Here is a 15,927-nt window from a genome sequence, read left to right as displayed (position 1 = left end):
ATCAGTATTTTCACCCTTTTGTGGAAGACTGCGGGTATTTGATAATTTTTACCCTTTTGGGTGGGCCATTGCTGTGTGTTAATGAGTGAGCTTTGCAATAAGAAAACCCAACTCAGCTTATTAGCAGAGGTTTTCTGAAGGCACCTACACCCAAGCCATCATTTCCGTTTGTAAAATAACCCCTACTGCACCAGGTGCCGTAAAGTGAGATTCGGATGAAATAACTTACGTGAAAATGCTGTGTCACCGTGAGCCATTCTGCAAATATTGCTTGCCATTATTATTGTTATATTTTCCACAGTAAGGTAAACATATTTACTGTAATATTACATAGACCCTAAATAGTGTTATAAATTTATTACGGAGAAACCGAATTATTCTGAAAAAGGAGCTATCTTTTTTCTTGCCCTTTTAAAACTTTTTTTTTTTTTTTTTTTTTGAGACAGGGTCTTGCTCTGTCACCCAGGCTCAAATGCAGTGGTGCAATCATAGCTCACTGCAGCCTCGACCTCCTGGGCTCCACTGATCCTCCTGCCTCAGCCTCTTGAGTAGCTAGGCCTACAGGCATATGCCACTGTACCTGGCCTTTTTTTTTTTTTTTTTGGTTTTTGTAGAGACTGGGTCTCACTGTGTTGCCCAGGCTTGTCTTGTAGTGCTGACCACAAACAACCCGTTTTAGCTTCCCAAAGGACTGGGATTACGGGTACAAGCCACTGCACCTGGTCTAAAATGTAAGCCTTAACAGTTAATTAATTTTGTACATTGTCCTCTACTGCTTATCAACTTCTCCCTGGCTCACTGGAAAAAGGTCAGCTTTAAGATTTAATGTTTTATATTCCCTGCTTGGATGTTGTAAGGGAAGATGCTCAACCCATTGTGAGGAGGTATAAAGAAAGGATCTTACCCCCTATCAACACAGAGAGAGAAACACCAAAACAGTAATGAGTAAACTCACGTCCACCTCTGAGCAAAGCAAGTCTGTAGACGGGGAGACACTGGCCGTTTTCAGCAAGTCATTGTGATCAGACATTTAAAATATTCCATGCTATGAACTGATTAGCTGACAGAGCCTTTTTGAATTACATTATATTATAAACATTTAATTTTTCAAAGTCCAGGCAGAAGCCAGGGAGCTCTGGGGCCTATTAATCAGGGAAGGCAGTTCTGCAGATTGTAGGCTCTTGGACGGAGCACATGGGAGGCCTAATCATGATTTATGTGTCCAAAGTTCCAGGGACCCGGCCTCAGCAAGCTCCCAGTCTGGCTTCCTTCGTTCTCCCTCTGCTGGCACAGACCTGGCCTTGGCCTGCAGTCCTTCCTCAACACAGGGAAAGGAACCAATACATTCAGGGGAAAGGTGGACACAGGGAGCATGATTTATTTATGAAAAAAACACAGCTGTGCTCATTTCCATTAGTTTAAATGGAAGGATGAGATCAATGTGAACATTAGCAAAGAATATTTAAATACTAAATGCAAAATCATCTATGCTGGAGGGCTTCTTATCCTAGGTTTATTATTTATTATCTTTATATACTAATGCTAAGTGGGGGATTTATACACAGTGCCAGTAACTGGCTCTACGTGAATGACTTAACATGCATTCTTTTTTTTTTTGCTTTTTGAGATGAAGTCTCACTCTTGTCCCCCAGGCTGGCGTGTAATGGCGCCATATCGGATCACTGCAACCTTTGCCTCCCAGATTCAAGCCATACTTCTGCCTCAGCCTCCCAAGGAGCTGGGATTACAGGCGCCTGCCACCACACCTGCCTAATTTTTGTATTTTTAGTAGAGGCCGGGTTTCACCATATTGGCCAGGCTGGTCTCGAACTCCTGACCTCAGGTGATCTGCCTGCCTCAGCTTCCCAAAGTATTGGGATTACAGGTGTCAGCCACCGAGCTTGGCCTACCCATGTCATTCTACAAAGACCCTGTGAGGTAGGTACTATGGATACGGCTACTTTTTGGATTGGGAAACTCCAGGTTCAAGCAGTTAAGAAACATTCTCAGAGTTGCGCAGCTTCTAAGAGGCAGCCAGGACTCAGACCAGAGGTCCTCACTCCAGAATACTTTCCGGTGCATGCCAGTTCCCAGGGCCATCTTGTGAAAGCTCAGATTCCTGGATAATGCCCCGCGACCCCAGGTAACATTCTGATGCAGCTGGTCTGAGAGAGGCCCCTGAATGTGTACTTCTCAAATGAGGCTTCTAGGGTATCTGCTGCTGCTGGTCCACAACTCACACGCCTTACTGGGTCCCTGCAGTTGTATGCAAAATTCTGGCACTTTGTAGGGAAAATGTCCAAACCTTTATCAGATCCATAACTCAAAAAGGCTTAACCACTGGCCTGGTTACCCTGGAGTGGGTTTCTTATTTTACAGATAAGTTTTTCCTTAGGGAAACCTGAGGACTTGAGAAGTTAAGGACATGATCAAAGAGGACCTCAGGCTGGCAAAGCAGAGTCCAGCACCGTCCCTACTTCCACGCGGATCTCAGTACCTGTCATAAACCCAAATCAGCAAACTACAGCCCATGGCTTCGGCCCATGGCTACGTAAATAACACTGGAGCCAGGACCAGGACGAGGTTAGGGCAAGTAAGACAGGGTGTATCCTGTCTCTACTTAAAATCAGATATTTTATTCATGAGATTTTTTACATTAATTTTACTTTAAAAAAAAAAACCATTAAAATGTTATTCTCTTGATCACTGAATTTTTTGGTGCTCCTTAAAATTTTGAGTGAAAGCAAATGTCCCACTTGCTCCACCCTCGTTCTGCCCCTGGACCTTTCTGCTAGTCCCTAAATCATCAGGACCATGTATCTAGATCCCAGGAATCTCAAGGACCCTGCACGCAGGGGGTTGTGTGGCTTGCAAGTTGGAAGGGTGAGGCATGGCTGTTTTGAGCTGCAGTTTTTGAGAGAACAGCTGACTCAATCATGTTAGAAAGACAGAGAGGAGGCTGGGTGTGGTGGCTCATGCCTGTAATCCAAGCACTTTGGAGGCCAAGGCGGGTGGATCACCTGAGGTCAGGAGTTCAAGACCAGCCTGACCAACACGGTGAAACCCCATCTTTAAAAAAAAAAAAGAAAGAGAGGATATTTGACAGTCCAACTTGGAGGTGATTCTGTGTCTGTGATCTGACGCGGCGCTAGACAATGACAGAAAGGCCTGAGTACTTGGTTCCCCACAGTTGGAAAATAACAAAAAATCAAAAAATGCCTTGTTTTTTCTCCCCTCTTCTGCCTACTAAAACCTCCAACCTAAAAGACAGATGTAAATTACTGGGGCTTTCCACATAGGCTTGAAAACCCTACACTGACTCTTTGGCCAGGCTTGTATTCTGCCCAAGCACCTGAGCAGGGAGAGGCGGAAAGCACCGGGAACGAGTCTCAGCGGCGCTCCAGGCCGCCGGCCGGGAAGCCAGCCTCACCTTGAAACAGCATCGTCTGGCTGAAGTCGCTGCGCATGTCATCCCGGCACACGGCCTGAACTCGAAACAGGTAAAGGCTATCGGGTGAGACGTGGCTAATGGTGGCTTTCTGTGGGAAAAGAAGGAAAAGGCAGTGAGTTAGATTTGAAGGTCAGGGCACACCTTGCATTCTCACGCTGAACGTGGGCGCCCCAGCAAAGCCTGACAGCCGTGATGTTTCCCTGCTGACTGACGGCTCACTTTGGAAGGAAGGATTGTTCAAACCTGGCCCGGGAATCTCTTTCTATGAACTTCCCTGTTTCAGCACTAAAATGTGCAGGACACAGGAAAGAATAACATTATTCTTTTTTTTTTTCTGAGACAGAGTCTTGCTGTCACCAAGCTTCCACCTCCCAGGTTCAAGCAATTAGCCTGACTCAACCTCCCAAGGAGGTGGGATTACAGTTGCCCGCCACCAAGCCCAGCTTTTTTTTTTTTTTTTTTGATTCGGAGACTTGCTCCATCGCCCAGGCTAGAGTGCAGTGGTGTGACTTCAGCTCACTGCAACCTCTGCTCCCAGTTCAAGCAATTCTCCCATCTCAGCCTCCAGAAGAGCTGGGACTATAGGTGTCTGCCACCAGGCCCAGCTAATTTTTGTATTTTTAGTAGAGACAGGGTTTCACCTTGTTGGCCAGGCTGGTCTCAAACTCCTGACCAGAGGTGATCCACCCACCCTGGCATCCCAAAGTGTTGGGATTACAGGCGTGAGTCACCATGCCCAGCCAACATTATTCTTGATGATGGCTTGGAATGTGTCGTCAGCCCTCTTCATACTCACAAGGCTTGGACTTCTGTTGTAATTCCCGTACCATAAAGTGTAAGTATTTATCCTAGATAGCCTCTTGAAATATCAAGTGTCCCGAATCTCCAGAGCCATGCAGCTTACAACGTCAACAACAAAAAAACTCGGCAGGTCAGTTTCTTTCTTTCCTCTCTCTCACTTTCTTTTGAGACAGTCTCACTCTATCCCCCAGGCTGGAGTGCAGTGGTGTGATCTCGCTGCAACCTCCCCCTTCAGGTTCAAGCAATTCTCCTGCCTCAGCCTCCTGAGCAGCTGGGATTACAGGCACCTGCCACCATGCCCGGCTAATTTTTGTATTTTTAGTAGAGAGCAATTTCACCATGTTGGCCAGGCTGGTCTCGAACTCCTGATCTCAGGTGATCCGCCCGCCTCAGCCTCCCAAAGTGTTGAGATTACAGGCATGAGCCACCACGCCCAGCCAGGCCTGTTTCTTTACAGTTTAAAGGCCTCATTGTCTTTTGATTACATAGAGTATGGGGCATGGTGCAAGGAAGAACACCAGACTAAAGGGCAGAGGGCATGGCCTCCTCATACCACTCATGAACTGCATTCTGAGCCAGCTATTTCAGCCTCTGCTATCTTCTGTAAAATGGGAGAGGAAGAGGTACTTTACAGGTTCTTGTGAGAATTATATAAGATAGGCCCAGAGGTAGACCACACCAAGCAACAGAAAGAATGCCACTTGGCTAACGTAGGGGTGTCGGCAAACTGTGGCCCACTGTCTGCTTTTATAAATAAAGTTTTATTGGCACACAACCATAGCCATTCGTTTATGTAGGTCTATGGCTCCCTCCACTCTATGATGGCAGGTCGAATAGTTACGCCAGAGACTGCATGACCTGTAAAGCCTAAGATATTTACTATCTGGCCCTGTCCAGAAAACGTTTGCCAACCCCTGGTCAAACATCAGCCAAATCCAGGTCCCTCTTCCTTGCAGTTTCATTCCGACAGCCTTTAAAAATGAGAAAATGGAAACTACCTAAAAAGTAGGCAGCACTTGCTTGCTGAAGAAACAAACAACAAAAGCAACTGATTTTCAAAGACTTCCTAATGGATGAGTTATCATCAAAGCGTGTATTCTGGGCCAAGTATAGAAGCAGCTCTGTGCGCTTAACCACCGAGTGGGAGGGGGTTTTCCCGACACAGCTCTTGAAAACCTCTGAACTGGTATTAAAATGTTATTGTGGCCACACCTGCTGCTGCTGCCTTGAAAGCAGCTTCCTGGTGAGAGGGGTAGGCTAGGGCTGTGTTATTTAAAGTTGAGCCTCATTTATCTCGTTTGGAAAAGGTGGGCAGTTACACCTGCCCACAGGTTTGTGGTGAAGATGTGGAAGGGGGACGCCCACTAAAAGATGCTGCTCAAATGATATATACGACTTTCGGGTTTCTGGGCCACAATAACCATGAGTTAGAGAATAGCTTTGTTGTCACTAAGTCAGCACTCTTCACTGGTTGAGGAATTAGAAAAATTAATTTTGTGTGTCCCCAAAGAAAATAACCACTCCTAGAAATTCTTATAAGAAACAAGTTGCTGTCAATGCATGTTTTTCTCTACATCTCTCTCTTTCTCTGAAACTAATTTATGCTTCATTCTCTAAACCTCTGACCCCATCTTCTGTTCAGAGTGAAATCTTCACTGCATCTATGCAGGGATGTATTAGAATTCACTCCAAGCCGGTATCTATTCATCTTTGCATGTTTAATTATTTTCCACTTAGAAGAAGAAACTGCTTAAGCGCCTAGATAGTTTCTGCTGATTAATGCAAGCCACCTACTTCAGAAAGAGAAAAATCCCTTATGGACTTCCAGTTGTGACAAGAGAAAGGTTAAAATACATCATAACCTTGGGTGCCTTTCAATAGATTCCTCTCTGATTTCACGAAGCTCATCATTCCCTAATGTGACCCAGATAACAATGTCTGGTGGGGAAATTGAAAATATAAATGGAAATGAAGTAAAAGAATCTTCATCTAAAGAAATACGAACAGTATTATTCTATAACTGACGGCACGGGCCCGGAGGACTCCGTACTGGGAAAAAAAAAAGCGATAACAGTCATTAAGAATCGCACGCGGTGCTACTGCATTTTTTCATCTGCATATACAATTACAGCTTTCATTATTCCAGAGACGTCCTTTGATTAACAATAAACGCAGGGCTTTCTAACCCAAATGTGTCACTTTGAGTTTTTCGGCAAAGACTTAAAGACAGTAGTCGTGGAGAGTTTGCTTTTATGGGGAAGGAGACGGCTTCCGCAAACATCTGCTCTGGAGGGCCTTATTGGGTGTAGCACACTCGTGCACGTAAATTTTACGAGGAGACGTTGAATTAGACATGTGTAGCTCAAAGTGAGGTCCGATAGTGTAGTATTTGAGTGTCTGAGAAAAGAGATGAAATATGACACAGCCGCAGGGGTTCGGGAGGTATTGGAAATGCGTAAGGCAGAACAAACGTGACAAAGTGGTAGTGGTGACAGCAGCAGTAGCTTTCGTAGGGGAACAGGAGGAGGAGAAGGATTATAATAAATAATAGTTATTATTTATATAGTTATATAGGACCCGTTGAATATTTGCACAGCTCATTTACTATTTATGATAATCCCATCAGATGAAAAGGGCCTAATTGAGGCTTTCTGTCTGTTAATAACGAGAGAAAAAGCAGTCAGTTTTAAAGACCCAATCTAAAGAAAAGCACTGGCTCTCTGAGTTGTGTAGCTGTTACGTGGAAGGTCAGGATGGTACCCAGGCAGGCTCTGTCTACTCTCCTCCCTGGCACTCTCGAGCAGCCTGGCAAGGGCAGTGCCCACGTTTACCAGACAGGCAGAGAGCTGCAGCAGGCATCCCTCTCTGCAGTATGTACCCTGAATCGGAGCGTGGGGTTCATACCAAGTCTTTGTCGCTGTCCTTGGTAAATGTCTTCTCCTTCTCGTCCTCATTCTTGGTCCAGCTGTAGGAGATCATGTAGTTCATGATGGGGGGGTGGTAGATGGTCTCTGGCTGACTCCAGGACACCTGCAGTGCCGTCTGGTTCAGAGGCTGCACCTTCATGTGGATGGGTGGAGAGCTGCAAACTGAAGATACACGGGGCTCAGCTCAGGCAGCTGTTAGCACAATGCACCATTCAATCCATGCCCCTAAGGGCTGCAACCTCAAAAAGCTGAAAGAATAATACAGGAGACACCCATACTCCCTTCCCGTGGGTCCTTTAATCATTTACCACATTGTTCTCCACTCCCTCCATCTACACACACACACACACACACACACACACACACACACACACACACACACACACACGGCTGTTTTTCTGCTAGGCATTCTGACACTTCTCCCATAGATACTCTGTCCTACGGGATTGGGGACACCCTCCCATGGAACCGTAACATCAGTTTCATATCAAAGAAACAAAACATGAATTCAATACTATTGTCTCACATATAGTCCATATTCAAATTTCCCCAGCTGTCTCCAAGAGATCCTCTATCACCGTGTCCCCCTGACGTCAGCCTCATGGTCCCCCACCTTTTTTTCCATGATGGACATTTTGAAGAAGCCAGGCAGTTGGACTGGTGGAGTGCCCTAACTAAAATTGTAGACGAAATCGCATTATCAACAGGTCTGAGCGTAAATACATAAATTTAAAATGAGACCTTAAATAATTTTAAAGCAAAATCACATAACGCAAGGATGACTTTCTCTGAACAGCAGAACCCCGTGTAATTATCCTGATGTGGGGTGTAAGGAAAAGTCAGGCTAATTCATCTTCTTATTCCGTGAGGCTGAGAGGTTTAAGGGACACAGTGGATCTAAAGCTATTTACAGACAAACCTATGAAAGTGCTGAGACCTTGGCGGGACTAAATGAGTTATACAAATGATCAACAGGTCTGATCCCGCCGGCCGTAAATGTAAATGTGTAGGTTCCCCGGGGTGGCCAGGCCGCTGTGGCCGTGCTCCTGCCTTCGTGGAGCTGATGGTCCAGAGCAGCGGTTCTCGTCCTCAGCACCTATGACCTCCTGAGCCACACACTGCCTCACTCTTGGGGGCTGTCCCGTGCACTGTGCAGCAGCATCCCTGGCTTCCACCCCCTAGATGCCAGTAGCAACCCCGCCCTGTCCTTGACTTGTGACAACGAAAAATGTCTCCAGGTGTTAGCAAAGGTTGCTTGGAGGGCCAGTCACCTTCGGCTGAGAACCCCCACTCTAACAGGGGAGGTGGAGGCTCACCAAAATCCCCCACACAGAGCCAAACCTGGGAAGGAAGGTTCATGTCACTGAGCGCTGAGAGCATATGGAGATGAAGGGGGTGGGAGCTGTAAAGGGACCTTCGGGAAGGCCTGAGGAGCTGGAACAAGCATGGAGAAGACAGGCAGGCAGGGCGCAGGTGTAGCTGCAGTGAGAGGCCTTAGGGCCAGATTCAAACTCTGGCCTTTCTCCACGAGCCCTTGGAGGCCCCCGGAAAGAACTGAGCCCGAGAATGACCCATCCGGTTGGTGCTTTACAAAGATCCCCTGAGCTTCGGCTGAGTGTAGAAGGCCCCAGACAAGCCAAGTGTGGAGGAGGGGGCCTGTGAGGAGGGGCTGCGATGGCCAATTGCTGGAAGACCAGGGAGGAAGGGCAGGTTCACAGTCAGGAGGATAGACACAGAGGCCTGGTGATGTGCCAGGTAAGGAGGGTGGGGGAGAGGGAGAGGCAGTGAGGGGGGCCTTCTGGTTTGGGTGCAGGAACCGGGTGAGAAGTAGGTGGGCATCCTGGCAGAGACAGGCCAGGGGACTGCGGCTCAGTTCTGACCGGTTGGCATCTTCCAAAGCCCACCCACATGCCGTGCAGCCTGCCAGGAGCCAGACTCCCGTATTTCTTACCCAAGAGCCTCAAACCCAAGGCAGCCCTGGGAACAGGATGGCTTTCCTGCCAGAGAAGCACAGCCCAGCTTTGAGGACCTGGCTGGCGGAGAAGAGTAGGCTGGTTTGGACAGGGAGGCCAACTTTGGCTCTTCAACTGCGTTCAGCTGGTGAGGTTCGCTTTGTACGACACACACAGGAAGGAAGGGATAAATTAAAGAGGCATTCCCACCGCCCCGCAGAACCCCTGGGAGGCATCATGCTGCTGGCCATGCAAATGCCACCAGAGCAGGGACATCAAACCAAGAATCTGAAGGGAGGCTTCCAGAGACACAAGGGCGGAATGACAGCGTGAGGGCACTAGGTGGCGCCAACCTACTGTTTTTAAATACACCGGCTTCTAAGTGGCTTCATAGTTTCTCAAGACAGAACATGGAGGAGGTGGGGAGGAAATAGCTACACCCCCAGCTTTCCAAATACTAATAACGAACCGAGGAGATGTACATATTGGGAAGCTTCTATATCTCATAATGATGACCATGTCAGATTTCCTAACTTCTCTATCTTTTCTCACCTCCCACCATGTTCTTATTTATCTTCCTTGTTCTGAAACCATTCATTCCCCTGCTCCAAATAGCAATGCATGCTGTATGGGGAAGCATCCCTCTCTAGCAGTTACATCATGCCCCCATAAATAATTCTGTCACCCACATACAGATGCAACCATTCTTCTTATTTTTTTAAATTAAAGTAGCTGGGTTTTACTGTGTGCATTAAGATGATGCATGTTAATATTTTTTAAAAAGGAGCCCACGTAACACAAAAAAGTAAATTAAAAGAAAGTTAAAAGAAAAAAAATCACCCCAAATCTCAGTGCCCAGAAATAACAACTGTGAACATTCCGGGGTTCCAACATGCAGTTATTTCTTTATACACATGTGAAAGTTCATATACACAATTTGATGGAAATGGAATAGGATGTGGATGGCACTAGAATGTTGTGTTTTGTTTTGAGGTGGGCTCTCACTGTCACTCAGGCTGGAGTATGGTGGCTGGATCATGGCTCACTGCAGCTTCAACTTCCTGAGCTCAAGTGATCCTCCCACCTCAGCCTCCTAAGTAGCTAGGACTACAGGTGTGTGCCACCACGCTTGGCTGATTTTTATTTTTTTTAAATAGGGTCTCACTATGCTACCCATGGGCTCAAGTGATCGTCCCTCTTCAGGTGTGAGCCACCACGCCTGGCCCCAGAATTTTTTGTTGTTGTGTTTTACTCAACACTCATGGATGTATTTCCTCGTCAGCAAGTAGAGCTTATTTTGAATGATGGTACAGAATCCCAGTGTATTAAAAAATACTGAGTTAAGCTCTCAAAGGAGGTAGATCTGGCCTCACTCTAAGGGAATCACCTGCCAGGAAGGGAATTCTATAACTTAAGGGCCTCCAAAGATGCAGGCTTGTCCCTGAGTACACATCAGAGGAGGAGGAGGAGGCCAGGACTCTGCAGGCTGAGGAGCTACAGGAAGAACAGTCTGATCAGAAATGTCTCTTCCACATTCTACCCACCATCCTGGGTAATGGCTTTTTCTAGGTATACTAAAGCCAGATTTGGAGGACGCATTGGCAGAGTACTAGGAGGGCCTAGAATAGGGGTTGGCAAACTTTTTCCTGTAAAGGGCCGGATAGCAAATATTGTCGGTTTTGCAGGCCACGTGGTCTCTCGTAGCCACTACGGATTCTGCCTTTGAAGCACAAAGCAGCACAGGTAATGTGTAAACATGAATGAGTGTGGCTGTTCCCCAACAAAGCTGGGTGGACACAAGTTCAATTTTATAGGATTTTCATGTGTTGAAAAATATTCTTTTGATTTTTTTCCCAACTGTTTAAAAATACAGAAACTATTCTTAGTTCATGGCTACTCGAAAGGTGGTGGGGGGTAAGTTTCCGCCCGTGGAACACTGCTGATCCCATACTGAGACACTGAAGAGAGGCCAAACCCTTATTTGAAACACAACTATCAACTGCATTGTACTCTTGGCACTGAATTCTGCCCCTCAGCGCAGGCTGACAGGCCTGCTCCTGCTTAGATTCTTCCCAGCACTTACTCCTTCACGGAGTTGACTTCATTGACGATCTGTAATTATCTATCTCCCCCACTAGATGGAAGCTCCACAAGGCTGGTGCCTTTTCTGTCTGGTCTGGTTCATTACCCTCTCGTCTAAGACAGTGCCTGGCACGTAGTGGGCTCTCAATCAATATTTGCTGAATGAACAGAAAGTTGGTTGTACATAGAATCAAATCCTTCATCTTTCCCCTGGTCCACAGGTCCTGTGTAATATGATCCCCTTCCGCATCGTAAACCTCATGCTTGCCATCTTCTTCCTCAAAGACTCATCTCTGGCCAGCCCCCACCCCAGCTCCCTTAAAGATCCGGCTTCAAGGCTGGACAAAGTGGCTCACGCCAGTAATCCTAACATTTTGGGAGGCCATGGTGGGTGGATTGCTTCAGGCCAGGAGTTTGAGAGCAACCTCGGCAACATGTCAAAATCCCAGTTCTATAAAAAATGCAAACATTAGTTGGGCATGGTGGCGCACACCTGTAGTCCCAGCTCCTCAGGAGGCTGAGGTGGGAGGATCACTTTAAATGATCCTCCCTGGAAGTGGAGATTACAGTGAGCTTTGATCATGTCACTGTGCTCCAGCCTGGGTGACTGAGTAAGACCCTATCTCAAAAAAGAAAAGAAAAGAAAAAAATCCAGCTTCAACATCCTGCTTCCCCTCAGGCCGAAGGGCCACCCGTGTTCTCCTGCATTCTCACTGCTTCCGCCTCACAGGGCCCATCACACTGTGTCCTCACCAGCTGCCCGCCTCTTTGTCCCTCTGACTGAGCTGCAAGCATCTCCTGGGCAGGGACCAAGCTCCTTATCGCTGGTAACCTTGGCAGGGGCTCGCATTTCTCTGACGCAATAGGGGATGCTATTTTGAGTGTCCTTCACTGAGGGGAAGTCCACGTACAAAATCAGTGCCATGCAATTCATTCCTGCGGTCACTGCCAGGAGCCTGAAATTTGTTGAGACTCTTGTCTCTGGTCTTTACCTCATGCCTTCTGCTAATAAGAAAAGCAGTCGGTCTACAGAGGAAGCAAAGACCCCAGATGCTTGGCGGCTAGGGGAAAGATAGTACCAGACACCTGTCAAAGAACTCACACAAGCGAGCAGGCAGACACCACTGTGCCTGGTGCTGCCAAAGTTCTGCTTGCTCTTTAAGTGATGGAAACCCTTCTTTCAAACAACACCTCCCTCAAAAGTCCAAATAGGAAACAGGCAAAAGCAGCAAAATAGAATTTTCTAGATCAGTCTGGAAGAGCTGGTATAACAGAAAGTGTGGGCTTTGGAGCCAGACCCGTACAAACCCTGTGTGCTCATCTGTAAAATGGGTGACTAAGGTCCAGCAATTACCTTTCTGACAAGGTTGGGGTGAGGATTACTAGGAAACACTGTGGATAAACCCAAAGTTGTGGGCTGCAGGCCCAGTGGTGCATACGTGGACACACTACATGGCTCACACATGTTTAAAAACGATGTATTGTATATATAAATCTGGGTTTTAAAATTAGGCCTGCATCCATGCATGGCAGTGGTGAGCCGGAGCAGGAGAGCAATCACTTTCTTTAGACGAGAGTGTGTACTCAAGTTTTCTTTTCTTTTGCCATAGCCCCCACCACTCCCATTGCCTCTGCTCAGCCCACTTCCCTGGCAGCTCTCTGACCCACAAGGCCAGGTGAGTTTTCTACTGGTCTAAAATGAACACCAGGAGCACTCTTGAGGGCACACCATAGGCGCCCAATACTTGTACTTTTCTATCTCTTCTCAATGGTCCTTGCAAACTGCACATAACAAAGGGAGTCTGACAGACCTCTTGATATGTCCTTTTGCACAAAAGTGAAGGCTTTTCATCATGTGGGAGGTGCCACACCCTGATCTCCAAACAAATATTCCCTGTGAGGTGCTCCTGACAACATCCTTCCCCTTCTCAGGGGCATGGTTATATTCCCACTGGGGTCTGATTGCCTCTCACCGGCATCTAGACGCTGCTTCTCGCCAGCTCCTGAATTTCTGCCTTCACTCTGAACCACCTTTAATTATGATCCCAGCCTTCGTTAAATAGTGAAGAGGCTTGTAGCAGAGCACCCAAGCTCCTCCGATTCTAAATCAATGTCAGGGATATTTTCTCAGTGGTTTCGCAAGTAAATAGTAGGTTCTCTTCCCCCACCCCATCCTCCTCATTTGAGGCTTTAGATAAACTAATGTGGTATGCTCCGTCTGAAAGTCAGTGGAATTTCCAAGTGCCTTAAACTATCTGGAGTTAAAGGCTCCTCCAGGGGCCTTCTCCTAGCACCTGCCCCCTCAGAGTTTCACACCCGAGGCAACTGGCCAAATATTGATCAGGAGTCAAAGAGACAGCACTGCTCAAACAAAGCAATTTGGTGCAGATTCACTATTTCACAGTGCTTGTCAACACAGATGAAACTGCCACTTCCTGGGTGGGAGGTGTTTGCGACATCATATGCTACACAGGGGTGGTGTCAGAGGGAACAGCTTAAGCCAGCAGAGGACCACGGGGGAGATGCTTCTTCCTTGGGTACTGCCTGGCCCTGGCGGGGAGAAAGAGCAGGAGGCATCGCCTCTTAAAAGCAGGAGGGAGCCAGTCAGGTGGAACAGAGCCCAAGCCTTGCCCTAGACTCCTTAAATGCCTGTCATTGCTTTATCACCTTCGAATATGGAATCCTTTAGGGGGAATTTCCAAAGAAATGGCCTCAGGGAGTGATTCTCTTTTTGAAGGGCTGTATCAAAGAGGTCTAGGTAAACACAGAATCCTCCTCAGCAGCCCTCGTAGGACTTCAAACCTGGAATCCTCGTGCTTGGGGTGTTGCCTGCCTCATCCTTGTCCATGTGCTCAAGACGGGCAAACCACATGGAGAAAGGAACTGGGAACAATCAAATCAAAGCAGGACCCCAGCTCCAGTGTAATTTGCATTTCCATCTGAGTCATTTCTAGCTGGAGCTGCAGCTCCCATGCTCAGGCTCTGGGCCTGCCTCTGTGCATTCCTCTTGGATCATCCTCGGCACGCAATGCATAACCAAATCCGAGAGCCGGGCTCCATTCTCGCCGTGAAACATGAGCACACCGGGCACCAGAGAGACCAAGTTACTGGGATGGGCCAAGGAAACAGAGCAGGAGGAGGATGGAGAACCGAAACCAAACTGGCCCGAGTCTGAACCTGAGTGGCCGGGGACTCCATGGAGCAGTCATGTGTGTTCTTGCCCCATACGCTTCCCATAACTGTTTTCCTACCTTCAAGATACTAACAAAGATGTCAGGAGCATTACTGTAAGAGTTTAAAAGGTGAAAGCCATCCCAGCAGGTAAAAAGCCTCCTTCTTGTTCCCTTCTCCCTCATCCTTCCCCACCCCAACTCCCTTCTCTGTTCTAAATGACAAATGAGAATGTGGGGTTTCTTGACAATTTCCAGAGCTGGACGCAGCCCAATTGCCATTATTCCCCCATCAGAAATGCATAGGAAGCTCACGGTCCTTCAAGTCGTCACAGGATGCTGGAAATATACAAATTGCTGCTAGGGTTTCCACCCACCAAGGCCTTTATTCTGTACCACTCTTTTTTTTTTTTTAATTGAGACACAGACTCGCTCTGTTGCCCAGGCTGGAGTGCAGGGGCATGATCTTGGCTCACTGTAACCTCTGCCTCCTGGATTCAAGCAATTCTCATGCCTCAGCCTCCTGAGTAGCTGGGATTACAGGCACCCACTACTACAACCTGGCTAATTTTGGTATCTTTAGTAGAGTCGGGGTTTTGCCATGCTGGCCAGGCTGGTCTCAAACTCCTGACCTCAAGTGATCCACCCAACTCAGTTGGCCTCCCAAAGTGCTGGGATTACAGGTGTGAGCCCCGCGCCTGGCCTATTCTGCGCCATTCTGTACTGACATATTAATAGTAACGAGTCCTATCTGATGAGCCCAGATCTGGGCTGTTAGTACATTTCACAGAGTATGTCATCAAATCGTCACAGTAATTCTGGGGGGCTGCTGGCTCTATCATTACCCTTGTTTTAGAGACCTAGATCTAAAAGGGTCATTGATTCACTCACTTACTCTAGGGTCAGGCTGCTTTGGTTATAGACAAACCAGCTGTGTGGTCTTGGATAAGGCCTGGGTAAAAGCTTCTGGGATAAACGCATGAAATGTACAAATGCACACGGACTGAGATATTGCAAATGCACTGTAAGAAACAGTTACGTTACATATTTGTTCAGCACCTGCCATATGTCAGGAACTAGGGATAACGATGAACACACGTGGTCATGGTCCTGACCCCCTGGAGATGACAGTCCAGTGGGAGAACACACATCAACAATGTAATCTCCCTAAAACAGGTTTTAACTTGAGGCTGCTTAGGAGATCTGGATAGAATTCACAGAAGTCTGTGCACTTAGATAGCAAAAAAGTCCACTTTTATTTTCACTAATCTCTAACTAAAATGTAACATTTCCTTACATTTCACATGTTGGCAAGTGTTACGGGACTTGTGTGATAGAAACCACAAAGCTATTCCTGTTAGATTACAGTGATTACCGATACAGGTGACTCCTGAACAACACAGGTTCGAACTGCATGAGTCCATTTACAAGTGGATTTCCACCCCGAGACAGGACAACAACTCCTCTTCTTTCTCCTCCTCTGCCTACTCAACATGAAAATGACAAGGATGAAGACCTTCATAATGATCCCCTCCCACTTAATG

The 15,927-nt window shown here is 47.2% G+C and overlaps 1 protein-coding gene across 4 annotated transcripts in view; it reads right to left on the bottom strand.

The window, feature by feature from the left end:
* Nucleotides 1-15,927, bottom strand: part of PTPRG (protein tyrosine phosphatase receptor type G) — a 764,493-nt gene that overhangs the window by 101,942 nt on the left and 646,624 nt on the right. For all 4 annotated transcript variants that reach the window (XM_032289599.1, XM_032289601.1, XM_032289600.1 and 1 more), the window contains 2 exons: nucleotides 7,157-7,341; nucleotides 3,431-3,539 (listed from right to left, as the gene is read on the bottom strand). In XM_032289599.1, coding sequence (XP_032145490.1) covers nucleotides 3,431-3,539; nucleotides 7,157-7,341 — 294 coding nt within the window. The remainder of the gene's footprint in view (nucleotides 1-3,430; nucleotides 3,540-7,156; nucleotides 7,342-15,927) is intronic.

This window comes from Sapajus apella, unplaced genomic scaffold, assembly GCF_009761245.1.
Source record: "Sapajus apella isolate SASKATOON/1434 unplaced genomic scaffold, GSC_monkey_1.0 scaffold23, whole genome shotgun sequence".
In the NCBI taxonomy this organism is placed as follows: Eukaryota; Metazoa; Chordata; class Mammalia; order Primates; family Cebidae; genus Sapajus; species Sapajus apella.
The sequence above is the reverse complement of the archived record's forward strand: the minus strand, read 5'-3'. Positions and strand labels throughout refer to the sequence as shown.